This window comes from Patagioenas fasciata, chromosome 1, assembly GCF_037038585.1.
Source record: "Patagioenas fasciata isolate bPatFas1 chromosome 1, bPatFas1.hap1, whole genome shotgun sequence".
NCBI classification, from domain to species: Eukaryota; Metazoa; Chordata; class Aves; order Columbiformes; family Columbidae; genus Patagioenas; species Patagioenas fasciata.
Window position 1 is genome coordinate 114,746,707 of NC_092520.1, and position 16,982 is coordinate 114,763,688.

At 36.3% G+C, this 16,982-nt stretch overlaps 1 protein-coding gene across 18 annotated transcripts in view; it reads right to left on the reverse strand.

The window, feature by feature from the left end:
• STS (steroid sulfatase) overlaps positions 1-16,982 on the reverse strand; it is a 111,099-nt gene that overhangs the window by 18,679 nt on the left and 75,438 nt on the right. For 17 of the 18 annotated variants that reach the window (XM_071813130.1, XM_071813093.1, XM_071813082.1 and 14 more), the window contains 2 exons: positions 13,261-13,420; positions 10,953-11,074 (listed from right to left, as the gene is read on the reverse strand). In XM_071813130.1, the coding sequence (XP_071669231.1) occupies positions 10,953-11,074; positions 13,261-13,420 (282 nt within the window). Of the gene's footprint in view, positions 1-4,432; positions 4,468-10,952; positions 11,075-13,260; positions 13,421-16,982 lie in introns of those variants that run through there. The other variant, XM_071813143.1, reaches the window with a different exon arrangement.

Sequence of the window (16,982 nt, forward strand, 5' to 3'; positions counted from 1 at the left end):
TTAAAACTTCTGAATCAAAATTAAGTTTGAGTATTAGGATTTGAGAAACTGGACAACAAAAAACATGTTATCATATAGTGTACCTGATGCAGATAAAAAAATAGGAGGACCATCCATGCAAAAAGCATTGTTTTAGCTTCTAATCTAGGTATGCTGCATAAAACAGAGAGGGAAATGCCAGCAGCAAATTCCATTTTTATATAAAATCCTTAATATCCACAGACTACATACTGTAGGCAGGAATCGCATTTTCCCTTAGTACAATTTAATCACGGCTAGGACAAAAAAGTAACAGCTGATTAAAAGCAAACAGCAATGTAGTTGCAACAAATCCTCACTTTCTAGGCTGAATGTTGGGATAATCTGAAAGACAAAGAACAAAAGTAAAGAAGTGGATAGAAGTGCCCCTATGATCTGCTGTACGAAAAAGAGTGGACCTAGTTCCTAGTGGCACTACAGGATTTACAGTTCTAAGACACTGTGGCCATGTGGAACTAATGAGTCCTAATTTCATTTTTTTCCACAGCATTTTAGAATCGGAGAAAAAATTATTCAAAAGACATTCAACAGAGTGTTAAGACACCATTTTTAGAGAACAAGTAATCCTTCACTCAGGTAGATTTATTTACTCACTCACGAAGTCTTGTTCAACATTTCTACCACATACTTTTGTAGTGCTAGGTTCAAAATCTTCATGATCCCATTTATACTTTGCTATTCCCTCTCTCTAATCAACTTTGTGTATATATATCATGATAGTGTTTTAGCTCCACAAAATTATTAATTAATCGTGTTGGCTTTTGGAAGATATAAAGTATTTAGAGTTTGGAATTGGGAGGGGGAGTTCAGAAGAAAAAGAAAAATGTTTGGATCAACTAAAAACTTCCAAAATGACAATTCTATAAAGAAAGCCTAGAGTAGATAATTACATTTGGTTTTGAATCAGCAGAAGCACAGTAGATCAAGGCATTGTTGAGCTCAAACTATAAAGGTTTGTTGGCTAAGCAGTTTTGCTATCAAGGCTATGAACCGAAGCTAAGTTAACTATAATGCTTTTAGAACTGAGAACTTGTCACTGAACAGGTCCATATGGATAGATCAGCACTATGGACTGAAAACATGCCTGCACAACATCCTATGGCATTGAAGCGAGCCCAGATAACATAATTAAGTTAATCTTGAAGACTCTACTGAGTCTTGAAGACTCTATTCTTCTCACTGACCAAGTTAGATGACTGAGAAGCTTGCTTCTGTCATATAATATAATTTTAAAATTAACGTAAAACAGACAAGTAAAAGGTTGTAAATGAAAAATTAGCACTCACTTGGTAATGACAATATTATCTTATGGATGACTAACATTTCCTAGTACTAAAAGTGTCAGCATTTCTTTATTGCACTAGTGCTAATTCTAAGTGCTAAAGTATCATGATTTTTATGGGGGTTTTACGGTCTTGTTGACTTTTAATGTTGTGACCGCACCATGATTTCTAACTTCCCTCTCCTACTATGAACAGCAGAAACTTATTTTACTTTAAAATGCTGACACTGAAGAGGAGTGAGTGAGTGAGTGAGTGAGTGAGTGAGTGAGTGAGTGAGTGAGTTTCACAAATATTTACATTAGTCCCACATCTAGGAGACCACGTATTCAATAAAAATAAATGGATTAAATTTACTATTCTGCTGAACATGACTGAACTGCAGCCGAATAATTATTTTCAATAAAGTTGGGGTAAAACTTTGAATAAATTTAAAAAATGTCACAATCTGTAGGAGATTGTTCTATGCTACCTCATTGACTTTGAACTTCTACTAAGAGGTCAATGAAAAAACTATGACAAAAAACTAGGGAAATGCAGTCTCCTTTAGTTTCCAAACTTTTTTACACAAATCCGTTTACAAAATTTCCCTATTAAGAACAGCAAAACAAAAAAGAAATTTTAAAAGCTGGATTTTCATTTTAAGAAACTCTGGATGTCTTAATATAAAAATACTTGAAAAACGTAATGTGTTATGTGCCCTCTAATATTCTGAGACCACATAAAAAGCTCTGAAATCAACTGAAAGGTCACTGTTGGTACTGGGATGTGATATTTTCTCAGGCTGAGGACATGTACACTGCTTACTGAATATTTCTGGTTGTGTTGTCATTCTGAAGTACTGACCAGGGCTTATAATCAGAAGCAACTACAAGGTACAGACTGCACATCATCCACAGATGCACACTGGCCTCCAGCATAATATAGTCCAAGTGCACGCACCCTCCGAGCACCCACTGTTTTCTTCTATCATGATATTTTCTGCCTTTCATGGCATGGTTTTATATGGCATACTGAGAAGTTATCTTGCTCTTGACAGTCATGTTTCCAGGGAATTTCTCTAATAAACAAATATTTTGCTTTATTTTCTAGGAGTAACAGGATGTTAGAGGCTGTGGCACACAATACTCTATGTGGGTTGTGCATGCATCACCTACTTCCCTTAAAGAACATCGCCTAAGACAACATATGCCATTTGAATCTGATTTTAAAATCAGGATGAATCAGCACTATGTTCCGAATGTAACATGCAGAATGCTGCAGGCTCAAATCCAACACTGAACTAAAGCTATTTTTGGAAGTGTAATGCTCCAGAAATTGTTAAAGACCCACTTTTTATGTTACTTGGTAAGCTGAAATTAATTTTTTGAAAGTTGAAGTGCATTTTTAATCTACTCTTTTATGTAGTAGTTGTTATTTATATTTGTTTTGACTATTGCTAAATTTATAAATAGTTAAAAAATTATCAGATGGTTGTTTTAACTTAGATTTTTTTTTCAATTTGAGTGTTAGCTGTGGAGTATACTGAAAAAAATCCGTAAGATTTTTCTTTTGTACTGTCACAAGTGCATGACACAATATCTGACAGCAAGCCATTCAAGTTGAAGTTTAAATAATACTGAATTAGTTACTTTAAATGCCTTTGCCTTTATATGATCACTGAAACCTGTCAACCTTTTTCTGTTCACTAAGAACATTACTAATTTAGGTCAGGATATCTTGGATTCAATAGACCAGTATGTCATGGTTGCTATTTTAATATGAAGAAAAAGCACTCTGATACAATCACTGAAAGTCTGCGTGTATAATGTCAAAGGATATTTACCAGTCTTTCACTGGGGTATGGCTCTCTGAGACAAAATTGTTCCTACATCAATTTTTCTATGACTAAAGAGGTCTATTCTTTCTAGCTAGAAAATATCACTCCTTCAAATGTTTATCCTTTCTTTCTTGTCTTTTCCCATCTGCTCTTTTCTGAGAAAAGATAAAAGGTTTAGTACTATAAGATTTGATTTTAAAAAGGTATTTCTTTGTTAGAAAATAAAATGTTTCACTGATGGCAGTTATAGTTGCATGGTGGTTATTATCTCTTCCTTTGAAGATGCTGTGCAAAAGAGGAAAGTCCTGTATCAAACTTCTATTAAATTTACCTTCCTTCGTATTGTTAAGCAATGAAAGAACGTAACTATAATTGCTGGCATTCTCAGGGTCAATGTGAATCCTTACTAATCTGTAACAGCATCCTCTAAGTCCTTTGTTCACCACAGAGAAGGCAAATAAACCATAAATGGAAAAAGCTCCTCAGGGAAGCAAGCAAAAGAATAGGAAAAAGCTAGACAAGGGTATGGGTTCTGCCAACGAGTCTACTGGGTATGAAAAGCACATCCCACGGTTTACGTATGATGCTATGATAGTATCAATTTAGCACATGGCAAAAAACACAACAAAAAAATTTCTCTCCTATTACTAAGAAGGTAATGAGAAAGAGAGTAGAAAACCATTTGTGAGTCTTCAGAGAATGCATGAATTGAAATTTCTTGTTTATATTAATAAAATAGAAGCAATATTAAGATATATGTTTAACATATCAAACACTTAGAGATATCTCTAATAATATGAATGTCAGAGAAAACTGAACTGTGTATTTACTTTGTGGATGTTTGATTATGTCACCATTCAGAGGCACCTGGACAGGCTTGAGCAGTAGGCCCATGTGAACCTCATGAACCTCACAGCAAGGCCAAGTGCAAGGTCGTGCACCTGGACTGGGGAAATCCCAAACACAAATACAGGCTGGGTGGAAAATGAATTGAGAGCAGCCCTGCACCACAGGACTTGGGAGTTGTTGGTTGATGAGTAGCTCAACATGATCCAGCAGTAGACTGCTTCCAGCGCAGGAAGGCGAACATATTCTGGGCTGCATCAAAAATAGCATCTGCTCTTTTAGACCCCACTTGGAGAACTGCAGTCAGTTCCGTGGTCCCCAACATAAGAGGGACATGAACCTGTTGGAGTGGGTCCAGAGGAGGCCACTAACATGATCAGAGGGCTGGAATACCTCTCCTATGAGGACAGGTTGAGAGAGTTATGGTCGTTCAGCCTGGAGAAGAGGAAGCTCCAGTGAGAATTTATAGTAGCCTTCCAGTACCTAAAGGGGGTGTACAAGAAAGCAGAAGAGGTTTTTTACAAAACCCTGTAGTGACAGAACAAGGGGTAATGGTTTTAAAGTGAAAGGGGGTAGATTTTGATTAGATATATGGAAGAAATTCTTCACCATGAGGGTACTGAGGCACTGGGACAGGCTGCCCAGAGAAGCTGTGGATGCCCCACCCCTGGGAGTGTTCAAGACCAGGTTGGACAGGGCTCTAAGCAACCTGGTCTAGTGGAAAGTGTCCCTGTCCATGGCATAGGGATTAGAACTATATGATCTTTAAGGTCCCTCCCAACATAAACTGTTCTGTGATTCTGTGGTTTTTAAATGCTTTCAAAGAACTGAATGAGAAAGTATTTTCAAATAGAAGTATATTGTCACCACTTACACTCCAAAATATCTCTCACATACAAATTAACGCATTTCCATTTGCTAGTGACAATCACTAGCCTCATCTACCCTTACATTGAGACTGTAGAAAAAAAGTTTTAAGCTGCTTTTATAGAGCTTCATAACGGTTTCCCAGATTTTGCTACCTGCCTAGATTCCATCTCCTGTATTCTCTCAGGATAATTTTGTGTTCACAAGTTAGCATTATATAAGCAGAAAAATTCAGTTTACAGTTTTTAACTGTTAAAACTCAATGTGATATTACCAAAAATGAAGCTAAGGATGGCATTGTAAATAATGCAAACTCTCTTAACAAGGTAACACTTATTAGCCCTTAAGACATGCACATCATAATCCTTTGGAGAGGCAAGGAAAAGTGCAAGGTATTCTTATTATTTTTATTTCTTCAGAAACAGGTATTATTTTAATTCCTTTTCACAAGAAAGTCTGTACCTGCCCAAACCAGAAGTTGCTACAAAATGGCCCTTCTGAGCAGATTTTTCCTGCTCTGTCCTCTCTTTATTATGATTTGAATGTCTTTAGTCAAACTAAACCTGTAGGAACCTCTTAAAAAAAACCACTATTCTGTAAATTTATCCTACGTATCCTGTCCAAAAACTGCAAAACAGAATATATTTCTCGTGTTCTCTTTTTGTTTGTTTTTAACCTGTAACAGCTGCAACTGCAGAAAAGGCTAAATGCATGACTGGGAAGATCCTGTAATCCCTAGCCAAATAACAAAATATGTCTCATGAAATTTTGAAGAGTGCTGGATGCTGGAGGACATTGCAACATCCAGGAATCAGAATAGCTATGAATTCTGTCATAATATAGAGAGAATGCCTGCTGGATGAATTTCACTGAACTATTTTCAGTAATTGGAGTAGATCACAACATACAAGAAACTCAAAATAAAAACTAATTGAAATGTATCTTATTTGTTAAGTGAGGCAAAGTGGAAAATTTCTGTGTAAAGTTTTTCGGTGAAGTTCTACTGTCTTTAGAAGTCATTATATTTGCATGAATAGCTAGTTTGGTTCTATTGTCTAGTGTACTTCAATTTAACTTGCCATTGCAAGTCTCTTTTTCTTGTGTCTACTCAATGACATTTTCCACTAAATAATGAAATCCATTTTGAAATAGAAAAGGTGACGAGCTGCTAGTAAAGTCACTCTAGCATTTATGAGAAACATTAGTATACTTTTATCAGTAGTACCAAAATACTGTGAATATTACTTATTTCTTTATAATACAGATTGTATGGCATTACATTTCTCAATGTTTATTGCATAGGATTACAATATATTTCCTCCTTACCAAATGAAAATTTTGCACACAATCAGAAGAGTCTGAAAGATGCAATAGTTCCATTCAACTGTAGATTTGCTCTGTGTCTGATGAATTCTCTATAATGAAGTTGTCATAGCAATGCATTTTTAATAGTATTGATTCATATGCTGGTAATGTTCTGAAGACAGAGCTCTTAATAGTTTTTTAGTACTCAGTTATGCCAAATTATAACTTTAGCAAATACACAAGTACTGGTCTGCTTGCACTAGCAGATGAACATGTCATCTGACTTTAAATAGACCAAAGCATAATGCGACATAAACAACTAACATAAAGCCACATAAAACTTTGAGTGGCTCAGCTCAAGAGAGTAAAGGCAGATCCTACACATGCTTTGTTTTAAATGTAAATGTTTAATGATTAAAAATCCTAAATGATTACACTTCACTAGGCAAAAAGAAAATCTTTGGGGTTTTTTGTTTCATTTTTTTTTTTTTTAAGGGTGTTGCTTTTGTATATTGGTACTTATATCATACACCAGGCAGTCATGGAGAATAAATAAGCACTGATAATGGGAAATCACAGTATTTTGCTGACGCTGTTTTGGCATGTCTTCCTCTCTGTATTTTTAATGGATCAATTAAATTTCACATATTTACTAGGTTTCAAAATAACAGGAGATCATCCTCCAAGGACTAGGACTGTATGTCTTGGTTGTTCCCAAGGCACTTACAGCCAGTGTCAGTATGCACGTGTCTGTGAGAGTGAGACGTGAATCAAGAGAAAGAAAATTGCCTGATATTATATTTCATTCCATTTTAAATTCAGAATGTGAAGAATAATGTGCATTATTTTTTATTATCAGACTAAATGTTAGTGAACCAAAGAGAGATGAAGAAAAAAAACAGTGTTAGCTAATTTACTGTGGCTGAGAAAGAAGAGGAAAGTAGAAGAAAGAGAGATTATTTTCCTCATGTCTCTCTAGAAAGGACAAAGTTTAAATTTTGAATTGTTGGTTGAGAAGAGCACTATTTAGCACATATCCTCTAAATGCTGCTTTAAAGGGCTGATGAAAGGAAAAGTATATTGTGAATGCATTAACTGACCTAACTACTATGTTTTAATGAAGACATGTATTGATTTGGTTATGAGGAATGCTTAGCCTCTAAATATATAAATGTAAAATGGTAATTGTTCACTCTGAAGTTTCTGACCTTCCCTGAATGATGTGAGAAACACACCTGCTTAAGTCAGACTCTAGACTCTACTTAGAATGGATTGTACTTTAGTTAACTTTAGTTAACTTTCCTTAACAGTTGTAGGCTTTCTCTTATCTGAATTTCTGGCTGCTGCTTATTTGTTCTTCAAAAAGTGCATCTTTAAAATTAATAGAAGTAACACATTTAATGAAGGGATCAGCAGACTATAACGTCTCAGACTAGTTGGACAACTGGGTCCTTCTAATAAGGGCCCATCACCAGAGCAGTGCAGAAGATGCTGAATGTACCTGGGATTATTCATGTCACACTATTATGCTTTCTTCCGCTAAACCTCAGGTCTAGAGGGAGGCAATGCTGGTCAGCATTTGACCCATATGTAGAGGTATAATCTGCAGGTAGTATGTTTTTACACAATTCCAGAGTAGCTGTAGTCAAACTAATTAACCATCTGGGGAACACAGATCAAGAACAACACAAGTATTTCCTGGTCTAAGAGATCATTTACTGTACACAGACAGACAAGTGTTCCTTAATTACATTTCTAAAATAATTTCCTGATAAGGAATACCACCTCTTCAAGGCTATCTTACAATATTAAATATCTGCTCCTGGTGAACTGCTGTGAACTAAGTGCTATTCGCCTGACTACAGTCACTGGCGAGATGCAACTAAAAGATGAGAGGTCCTACAGTCATTTCTGGATACTGGAAAATGTGTGTGCTCACAGATAAATGTGGTACATATTTCGGCCACAAAGTGTGTTAGGCATAGAATACATGTAGAGTTAGGAATGGTGATCAGTCTATACCCAAACCCCAAAGACTTACAGCCTTGTAACTGATAATAGTAGCATGCTGAGGTCAAGTTAAAGTTGCACAGCTTTCAAGCTTTCTAGTCTGTCTTTAATGAACATGGTCTTATTCACTTTCTTGGATGTATTTGTAAGAACAGGGAATGAACTGTTGCTATAGAATACTTCTAATTTAGCTCTTTGCTGCTAGGCCAAAGTTCTGTAAAATTCTGAATTAAATGTTTAAAGAAATTGCTTCTCCAAACCCAAAAAAAAAAAAAAAAAGCATCGCATTATATTTCTGTTTTACTTGTGCTCATTTTCACATCCTAAAATATCATCTAATAGCAGCAGAAATAGTAACTGTGGATGGACTCTCAGATTAGCTGTAAAGAATGAGCTGTAGTGGGAGGCTAGAAAACAATAATACTCTAACTAGCAATATAATGCACTTTGAAGTTATCAGTGCCTTCATACAGAGCTGCTGAGATATCAGAAGAAAGAATAACCATACTTGTTTTTCCACATGAGCACCCACAGCAATGCAGATAGTATCAGGTGCATACAGCTGTAATGCAAGTATATTTATCTCTATACAACAATAACACATAGAAGAGAGATAAACAGGTGCAAAGCTTTAGCTGACTGCACCAAATATCTTTACAAATATGATTGCATTATCTTCATGGAAAAGGCATTTTTGAAGATTTGAGATTGGACAAGTAAGAAAGAAGAAGGTGCTGAGCACCCGCAGGGAAGTGGTATAAAAGACAGTAGAGAGGAATATCTGGCTGTTGCCTATTCTCACATTACAACGTAGCTGACAAAGGAGTGTATCTAACACCCCCTGTGCTGGTTTGGTGGGGATGGAGTTAATTTACTTCATAGTAGCTTGTATGGGGCTGTGTTTTGGATTTGTTCTGAAAACAGTGTTGATAATACAGGGATGTTTTCAATATTACAGAGAGTCAAGGCCTTTTCTGCTTCTCACACCTCCCCACCAGTAAGGAATCTGCAGGTTCACAAGAAGTTGGGAGGTGACACAGCTGCAACAGCTGACTTGAGTGGCCAAAGGGATACTCCATACCATGTGATGTCATGCTTAGTATATAAAACTGGGGGAAGAAGAAGGAAAAAGGGGATATTCAGAGAGATGGCATTTACCTTCCCCAGTAATCGTTAAGCTTGATGGAGTCTGGCTTTCCTTGAGATGGCTAAACACTGGCCCACTCGTACGAAGTAGTGCATGAATTCCTTATTTCGCTTTGCTTGTGTGTGCGGCTTTTCCTTTAACTATTAAACTACCTTTATCTCAACTGAAGAATTTTCTCACTTTTGCCCTTTTGATTCTCTCCCTCATCCCACAAGGAGGGAGTGAGCAAGAGGCTGGGTGGTGCTTAGTTGTCAGCTGTGGTTAAACCATGACAACCTTCCACGCAAAAATTAACCCAGTATCATGAAAATGTTATTGCCAGGTTCTGAGTGGGCTTTCTCTTTTCATTGCCTTGGAAAAAGGATAAAGGGAGAATCCCAACCTACTTTGTTGTCCCTCAAGTAAACAGAATAGACTAGTCCCTCATCATTGCTCTCCTTCATTTCCCATTAAACTCCCCTACATTGAATAACAAAGCTGAACTTTCCTCAGACAAGGGGTACTTCATCTTGCATGAGTGTTTGTTTGAGAAAAACAGCTTCTCTGCCTCTGTGGAGTTCTTCCTACTTCTCTCATCACGGCACAGAATAATTTCATCCAACCTCAGATTTAAAATGGTACTAGATAATGACATCTTCCGATTGCTTGGTTCTTCCTTATGATTATTTATTAATATCAAATGTAAGATATATATGCACAGAAGTGGTAAATAAATGTTATGTGTAATTTTTTCCTTTTTTCTAGTTTAAAGTCTAAGACAGGTAGAGAGTCATCCTACAGGTGACCAAGAAGACAATGTTTTCAACTCATTTTAAGTTTGTAAATTAACTGTTAAGCACAGGATTTCCCAAGGTACTTAAATAAAAAAAAATGTTCCACCAATGCTTGTTTTGGATCATCATTTTGAAGCTGTAACGCAAGTCGTCACTTTGAGTGTCAACTGAGATAAGACAAATATGTGTTTGACTTCATTCAGCACAGACATTTTTTTACAGAAAGGGAAACATGCTTTGGTTAATGTGGAAGTTGCTAGTAGAAACAGTGAGCTGCTAGTTAAAAAGGAGCAAATCAGTGGGAAATGTTTTTTTCCTTGTCCTACAAAGTGGAATTATATTATTCATACAAAGCATGAAAAGGGACCCTGTAATACTCTATTCATTTATTGGATAATTATGACTTTGAGTCAGAGATTCTGCTGTACTTTGCTATCCCAAGAACAGAAATAGCCAGGCTGATATCGTACTTGTACTGTTATTTAGCAAGCCATTCTATTACTTGTACATTTTTAGGAAGATGTAACAATTGACTTCGACTACTTCATTCTGTAACACAGACTCTCTCTCAGGCAAGTTAAAAAACCAAACCAAACCAAAAACATCAACAGTTTCAGATACCACAGATCTCAGTCTTGTATTGATATGTAACATTAATGCCTAGCAGCAAGCTATTATAATGTCTAACAGTACAATGGTGAATAGGGGCATTCCAGAAAAAAAAATAAAGTGAGAAAGAAGGAAAAAGGCTAGATATTTTAAACAATTTATTTGTTACTATAGCTCAAAGCTCTTTTCTGGTTCTTTTCAAGCTGCAATAAAAATTACATGAAATATTTAAAGTGTGAACAGGTAAGTACACTTACTGTTTCCTGGATGCCAGCGCACTGCATTTAAATATGCATTACAGTAATGGAAGAGAAATTCATGCTTGGATCGGGTAACTTTTCCTTGAAGTAAGGGCATCAGATCATGTCCATCAATAACTCTGAATAAGAAAGCATCAAAATCAGAAGAATAACACAAACCTCACTGTACTGAGAAGATACTATAACTCTACATTTCCTCTGCTTTAAAAAAATAAATCTGAGTGGCCACTTCCAGATGGTCGATTATGAGAAACACCTTCAGGTGCTCTTCCCCTTTTATTTTTAAATTATTTAACAAAACACTGATGTTATATTTTGCTGTTGGAATAGTTGTTTCCTGAACCTTTTTTTTTTTTTTTTTTTCCTGAGAAAGTGACCAGACATATGTGAGTAAATTGCCACAACACATTCTGCCAATGTACTTGCTGAAAGTGTTTGGGAGCAGTCTGGTCAAAATAACCCTAAAACAAGGGGATCAGCAGATAATTCTTTTTCAAGAATTTTGAGCAACATCTCACAAAAACTTTTGAAACTTTAGAAGTATTAACATGTCTACATTCATTTTCATTACCATGCAAAACTCTTTTCACATATAGTGTAACTACTACAAGACAGATACTAACTTCACTTTTTTAAGCTGTGAGCTACATATGACTATGAAATTCTTGCAGCAATTGTACACAACAGCACCGTTCTGAGTAGGACTCTTCTCAAAGGATGTGGCAGGAAAACATCCTGAAATGCCTAAAGCTATGCTGTCTGATAATTCTGCTTTTGGGTGCATCCCTGTCTGGGGATCTCTTGAATTAAAGCCTTTCCCACCTTTAATTTGTGGTGTTTTCTTGCCTGAGTAATGCACTGTTGTCTCGCCCCTGCAGGCTTGTTCACTATCAAGTTGAGAGCAGTACAGACCTATGTCTATTGTACACTTTCTGTTCTACAGCCTGTTGATGGGGAAAAGGTTGTCTCCTGTAATATGCCTCCAGTACTCTTGCATTCCCACAACTGATGGTTTGAGGGGAATATGTAAGACTTATTACTGATTACTTATTTTTCTTCTTTGATGAGGGGCACCTCCTCCTTTTCTTTTTAATCTGCTTCCTGACAATGACTTAATCCTAATCGTAGTCATTTCTCTTATTTCTCAGGAAGAATCAAATTAAGTGATAGGAATTCAGCTGCTGGATCAAAAATACTTCAAGGTAGTCCATGACCTCACATGAAGCAGTAACAATAGCATCTGGTCTACAAAGAAGAATCAGAGTAGAGCAACTTGGAAGCGGAAGTTACACAAGTATACTGTGATTTCTATCAAAGAGATCAAAATAAAGCATCGGTGCTGAGTCTTCACTCAGGTAATATGAAAACAAAGTGCGTAAGATCTGCCCACTTTAAGAATAACCTGAACTGCTTAGGATCGACAGAGTTATTGCTTGTAGGGAATCTCTCAGGGCAAGCCTGACTAATTTTTCATGTCTCACACATGTCCTGCCCTGCCATTTCCTTCAAGCACTCAGTGGATCATCATTAGCAGAGTGTCTCCGCTCACCACTGGTTTTCCCCAGGTGGATTCTGGATGCTTCGTGCTCAAAAGCTGTTTGCGTATGGTAGATGCATTCAAAGCATATGCATATCAGCAGGTTTCTCCCCTTGCTGGATTTGGATGGCAACAGAGTTTAGGTGGAGGCACCTTGCTGCTGAGACTGCATATCTCCTGAACAAGACAAAGTACAGGGATGTAGGAGTGTCAATAAAGCATCTTATGAAATTTAGAGATCAGTGGGTTTTCTTTATCAGGGTGAAAAACTCTATAAGGGATTATTTTCACTAACTCGCTAAAGAACAAAAAAGCCTGGGGGAAAAGCTTAGCTGGCATTTGTTGTGTTTTGCTATACTAAGCAGACCCATGTTGAGTTTGTAAAGTTTAGAATAATTTACACTCACAGTTCCTTTTTCTACCACGTCCACTCATGCAGAACAGAGCCATTATTAACACATTTATTTTTGCCTTTAGTAAATAATTCTAGGCCTGATTTGACAGTATGTTGCTCTTGGTGGTATTCTCTTTTCTGCTTGTTGCTTGGTACATGTTCTGCAAGTTAAGTTGTACTTATGTACAGCATTTCTGTAAAATATGAGAGTATGTCAATATGAAAAGAGACACACTACTGGAAGTAATGACAAAAAAATGCTTTTAAAATCTAGACTTTTCTGTTAATTCTCCCCTCTATCTTAATAGACATCACTAGAAACCATAAAACACTCATGAGACTTTCTCTAAAACAGAGATAACTACAGAGCATACCTGTCAGAGGGTAACTGTGCCTCAGCAAGTTTGACTACGGTAGGAAATATATCCATGTTGCTTGTTGGCTCATCTATATAGGCACCAGCCTGTATCACTCCAGGCCAACGGAGAAGCCCTGGCACACGAATACCTCCTTCCCAGTTCGTTGATTTTCCACCTGAAAAGTGAAAGATTTGTTTGCTAAGAAATCAATGCCTTCTTAGAAAAATAACCTCCCACAAGAGTCAATTTCCAAATATTAAACATTCTGTATAGCTAGAATCTTTCCATTAAATGTATTTATCTTATTTTTAATTTGCTAGGCTTAAGTGTTCCACCCACAATCATTACCTGTCTTACAGTAAATCTACTAATATGTATTAGACAGAGCCCATAAAATGTATTTAGGTTACAAACAAAAATGTATAACAGCTGTAGGAGATGAGATAAAAAGACACCTTGCAGGAATTTTCATATAGAATTTGGTCTAGAGAGTGTGTCACATAGCTCTGTGAAGATATAACCAAAAAACCAGGAATCGAAAATAAATTGAGGTGTGCCTAGATGACTGAGTTATGAACTCAGAGAAGATATATGGTATTTTATTAAAAATGGTGCTTAATGACTTTAGATAGGAGAAAGTACTAATTTAAGTATGTTACTGAATTCTCCAATTCATTCGATTGCGAAAAAAAATCACTACAGTGATGCTAGGTCTCAGGATGCTGTGAAGACCTTTTTGATTTCTAAACCAATACAGTCGCATCAAATGCACTATCAGCTGATTGCATTCAATACTACATCACAGCCATTTCCTTTACTTCTACAATATCCATCACTGTCTAGTTGTCCTGACACCTTTGCAGAAGGACAATGTGGTTATGCTATGGCAGTATTTCTACCATTACTTAATATATGATTGACACAAATCTATGTGAAGAACAATCACAAGTACTATTATTAATATCTCATACAGTCATGTGACTATGCACAGCACCTCAAGTTGATCTTTAAAATTAATATATCACTTGGAATAAATATTTCTTGTAAACAGGTAGGATTTGGATGTTATTAAGTATGGTCTGGGCCAGGTATTTACAACTAAACTGAGATTGTTTTATATAATAGAAATATCTGATAAAAGAAGGATACGTGTATTGAACTCCTGCCATTAACTGAATCAAACAGCAATTCATAGTTCAAACAATACTACTATGACCCTATTTTTCCTGTATCTCCCTTTTTCAAGTAAAATAAATGCACAAAAGAACAAAATATTACAAAAAGTTCTTCAACAGTTCTGTCTCTTCATCCTCCTAGACATCCAAAATACCACATAGATGTTAACACCTGCAGAGTGAAGCCCAGGCCTTGCCATATATCCTGTCTGTCTTACTGACTCCTCAATGATTTTTTATTTCAGCACTGGGGGATTCAGAATCCAGCTGTTTTTCTACAGGTTTTTCACTGTTCATAAGGGTAAGTGGCAACTTCAAGAGAGAAAACTCTCTTTTGCATAGATCTTTACCCAGTCTTTTGGCTGAAAAAGCTCTAGCTCATAATTCTTTGTTATATCAGATTTTGGCTTACTTTTTTCATGGGCTTTATCAGAATTTATAATATTGAATAGTAAGGGACACATAATTATCTAGTCTGACATCAGAAAACGTAGACTTTCTAATATCTGACATTACGTCAAGCAACAATCTTTGCTTAAGTTGTGTTTGGAAAGCAGTGCCTAGTTCAGATCTCAACAAGACTGTCTTTCGGAGCGGTTTTAAAAATTTACTCTTGCTACTGCATCATATGCAATTCCTTTCTCATAATAAAGCAAATGGCCACCTATTCTAACACTCAGGAATGAGATGCATGGATTATTTTTGTTTACAATCTTGTAAAAAATATGGTTTCAAAACAAAAATCTAACCTAAATGTAGATTTAAGTTTATAAAGGTGTTATCTGATGAGGTTTTAAACACTTATCACCTAGCAGAAAGAAGTGTTCACCTGAGTATGCTGATTGGTTGTTAACACCATTGGGTCCAGATCAGTGCAGATGTCAATAAACTCTGTGCATCTTCGGTAGAAAATATGACTCTTGCCATGTACAACAGTCATTAGGATTTTACAGTTAGGTGAGGATTACGTGTTACTCGGTAAGCAAGTGTCAAGATTAATACCCTGACCGAGCTTTGGTTCACAGAAAATCCTGTTAAATGGGAGTAGTTAAACCTGAATGAAAATACAAGAAAAGCATGAGGATATAAAATTAAAGATATTCTCAGATTTAGATATTTTCAGTGAACAGTTATGTTGGGGAGATGATTTAGTTCATGAGCTGGATCTTAGTTCCATGTATACATCACAGCAGCTTGTTGGCTGAACAGTAGAGACAGACAGAAAACTCTAAGAGCTGATGTATACCACAGGTAGCTTTAAGTGTGAGGTTCCTTTTATTTCTCTCTACCTGTCTGAACCCAGTAACAGTGTGAGCTAGATTGGATTGTTTAAATAAATGCTTATTTTACTGTTGTCTCCTGTGTAATCTGAAGACAGAGCAATTTCAAGGTAAGTGGTGAATCCCATTGCCAGACATTGCAATTCTTAAAACCTAGACACTGGATCACTTTTACAGCTTCTAGGTTCACAGTAATTTTTTTTGAGTCACTACAGAACAGGACAGAAAACTTGCCCATTATCCAAGCACAAAGGAGCACTTGGCAAACTCTGTCTCCCTGCTGTGAGATATAAGAAGCAAAATGGACTCCACAGCAGGGCTATCTCCTCACTTATGTCCATGAAGAAGTGACTGCTGTTTTCCTTTCAAAAGGCTAATTGGAGCATAATTTTTTTTATATCTCTTGAGGTTAGGAATAGAAGGGAACCAGGGCAGGAATTACAGGTCATTGCGGAAGACTGTCTTCTATTATCTATGCCTATGTGTTGTTCATCTTTATTAGAACTGTGTTTAGTGACATCACTAGAGTTGCTTAGTGCCATTATATAATTACAAATCCCGTGATATAGATTGTCTTTAAAACTGTAGCTGTTAACGATGTTCAGGCTATCTGAATTCTATTTTCCTTAAAAAAATAAATCAAGGTTTCACTACTAATGCTTGAAACGTGAAACAAACAACCGAACGGCTAAAATATTAGAAGAAAAAGAAAAATCCACAAAAGGTCACTATTTAAAAATAAATCTCTTGATATTTCAGGATATGACTCATTAGTTTCAAATTTTATTTGGACTTTACTGCAACAGAGAAAAGACAGCAACCTAGTAGTCTGTATGCCTGGCGAACTCTAGGCAGCCTAACTATATATTCTTTCTGTTCTCTTCAATTCTCCTAAAACTGTTTTTAAAACAGCATAAAACACCCTGGGCTATATTTTCATGCTTGGCTACCTATGCTTTCTGAGGAGTTGCACCCTTCAGTGTTATATTGAACAATAGCCTACTTTCACCTTCCCTGAAAAATCTGCAGGAGCAGGCAAAGTACAGACATAAGTCTCTGCAGTCATCCACAACATGATGTCAGATTTCCATTTTAACCTCATTTCAAATTTTTGCTAAAAGAATAACCCTATTTTTTTTTTTCTCTCTCTGGTTTAAATTCACTGCTATTACCTAACTCTGGAAACAGAGCTTTTACAAAGGATGATATATAAAGGGGAACTCTGTGGTATATCACTATTAATATTTCGAATGATGAATGATGTAAACTATTTAAAATAACT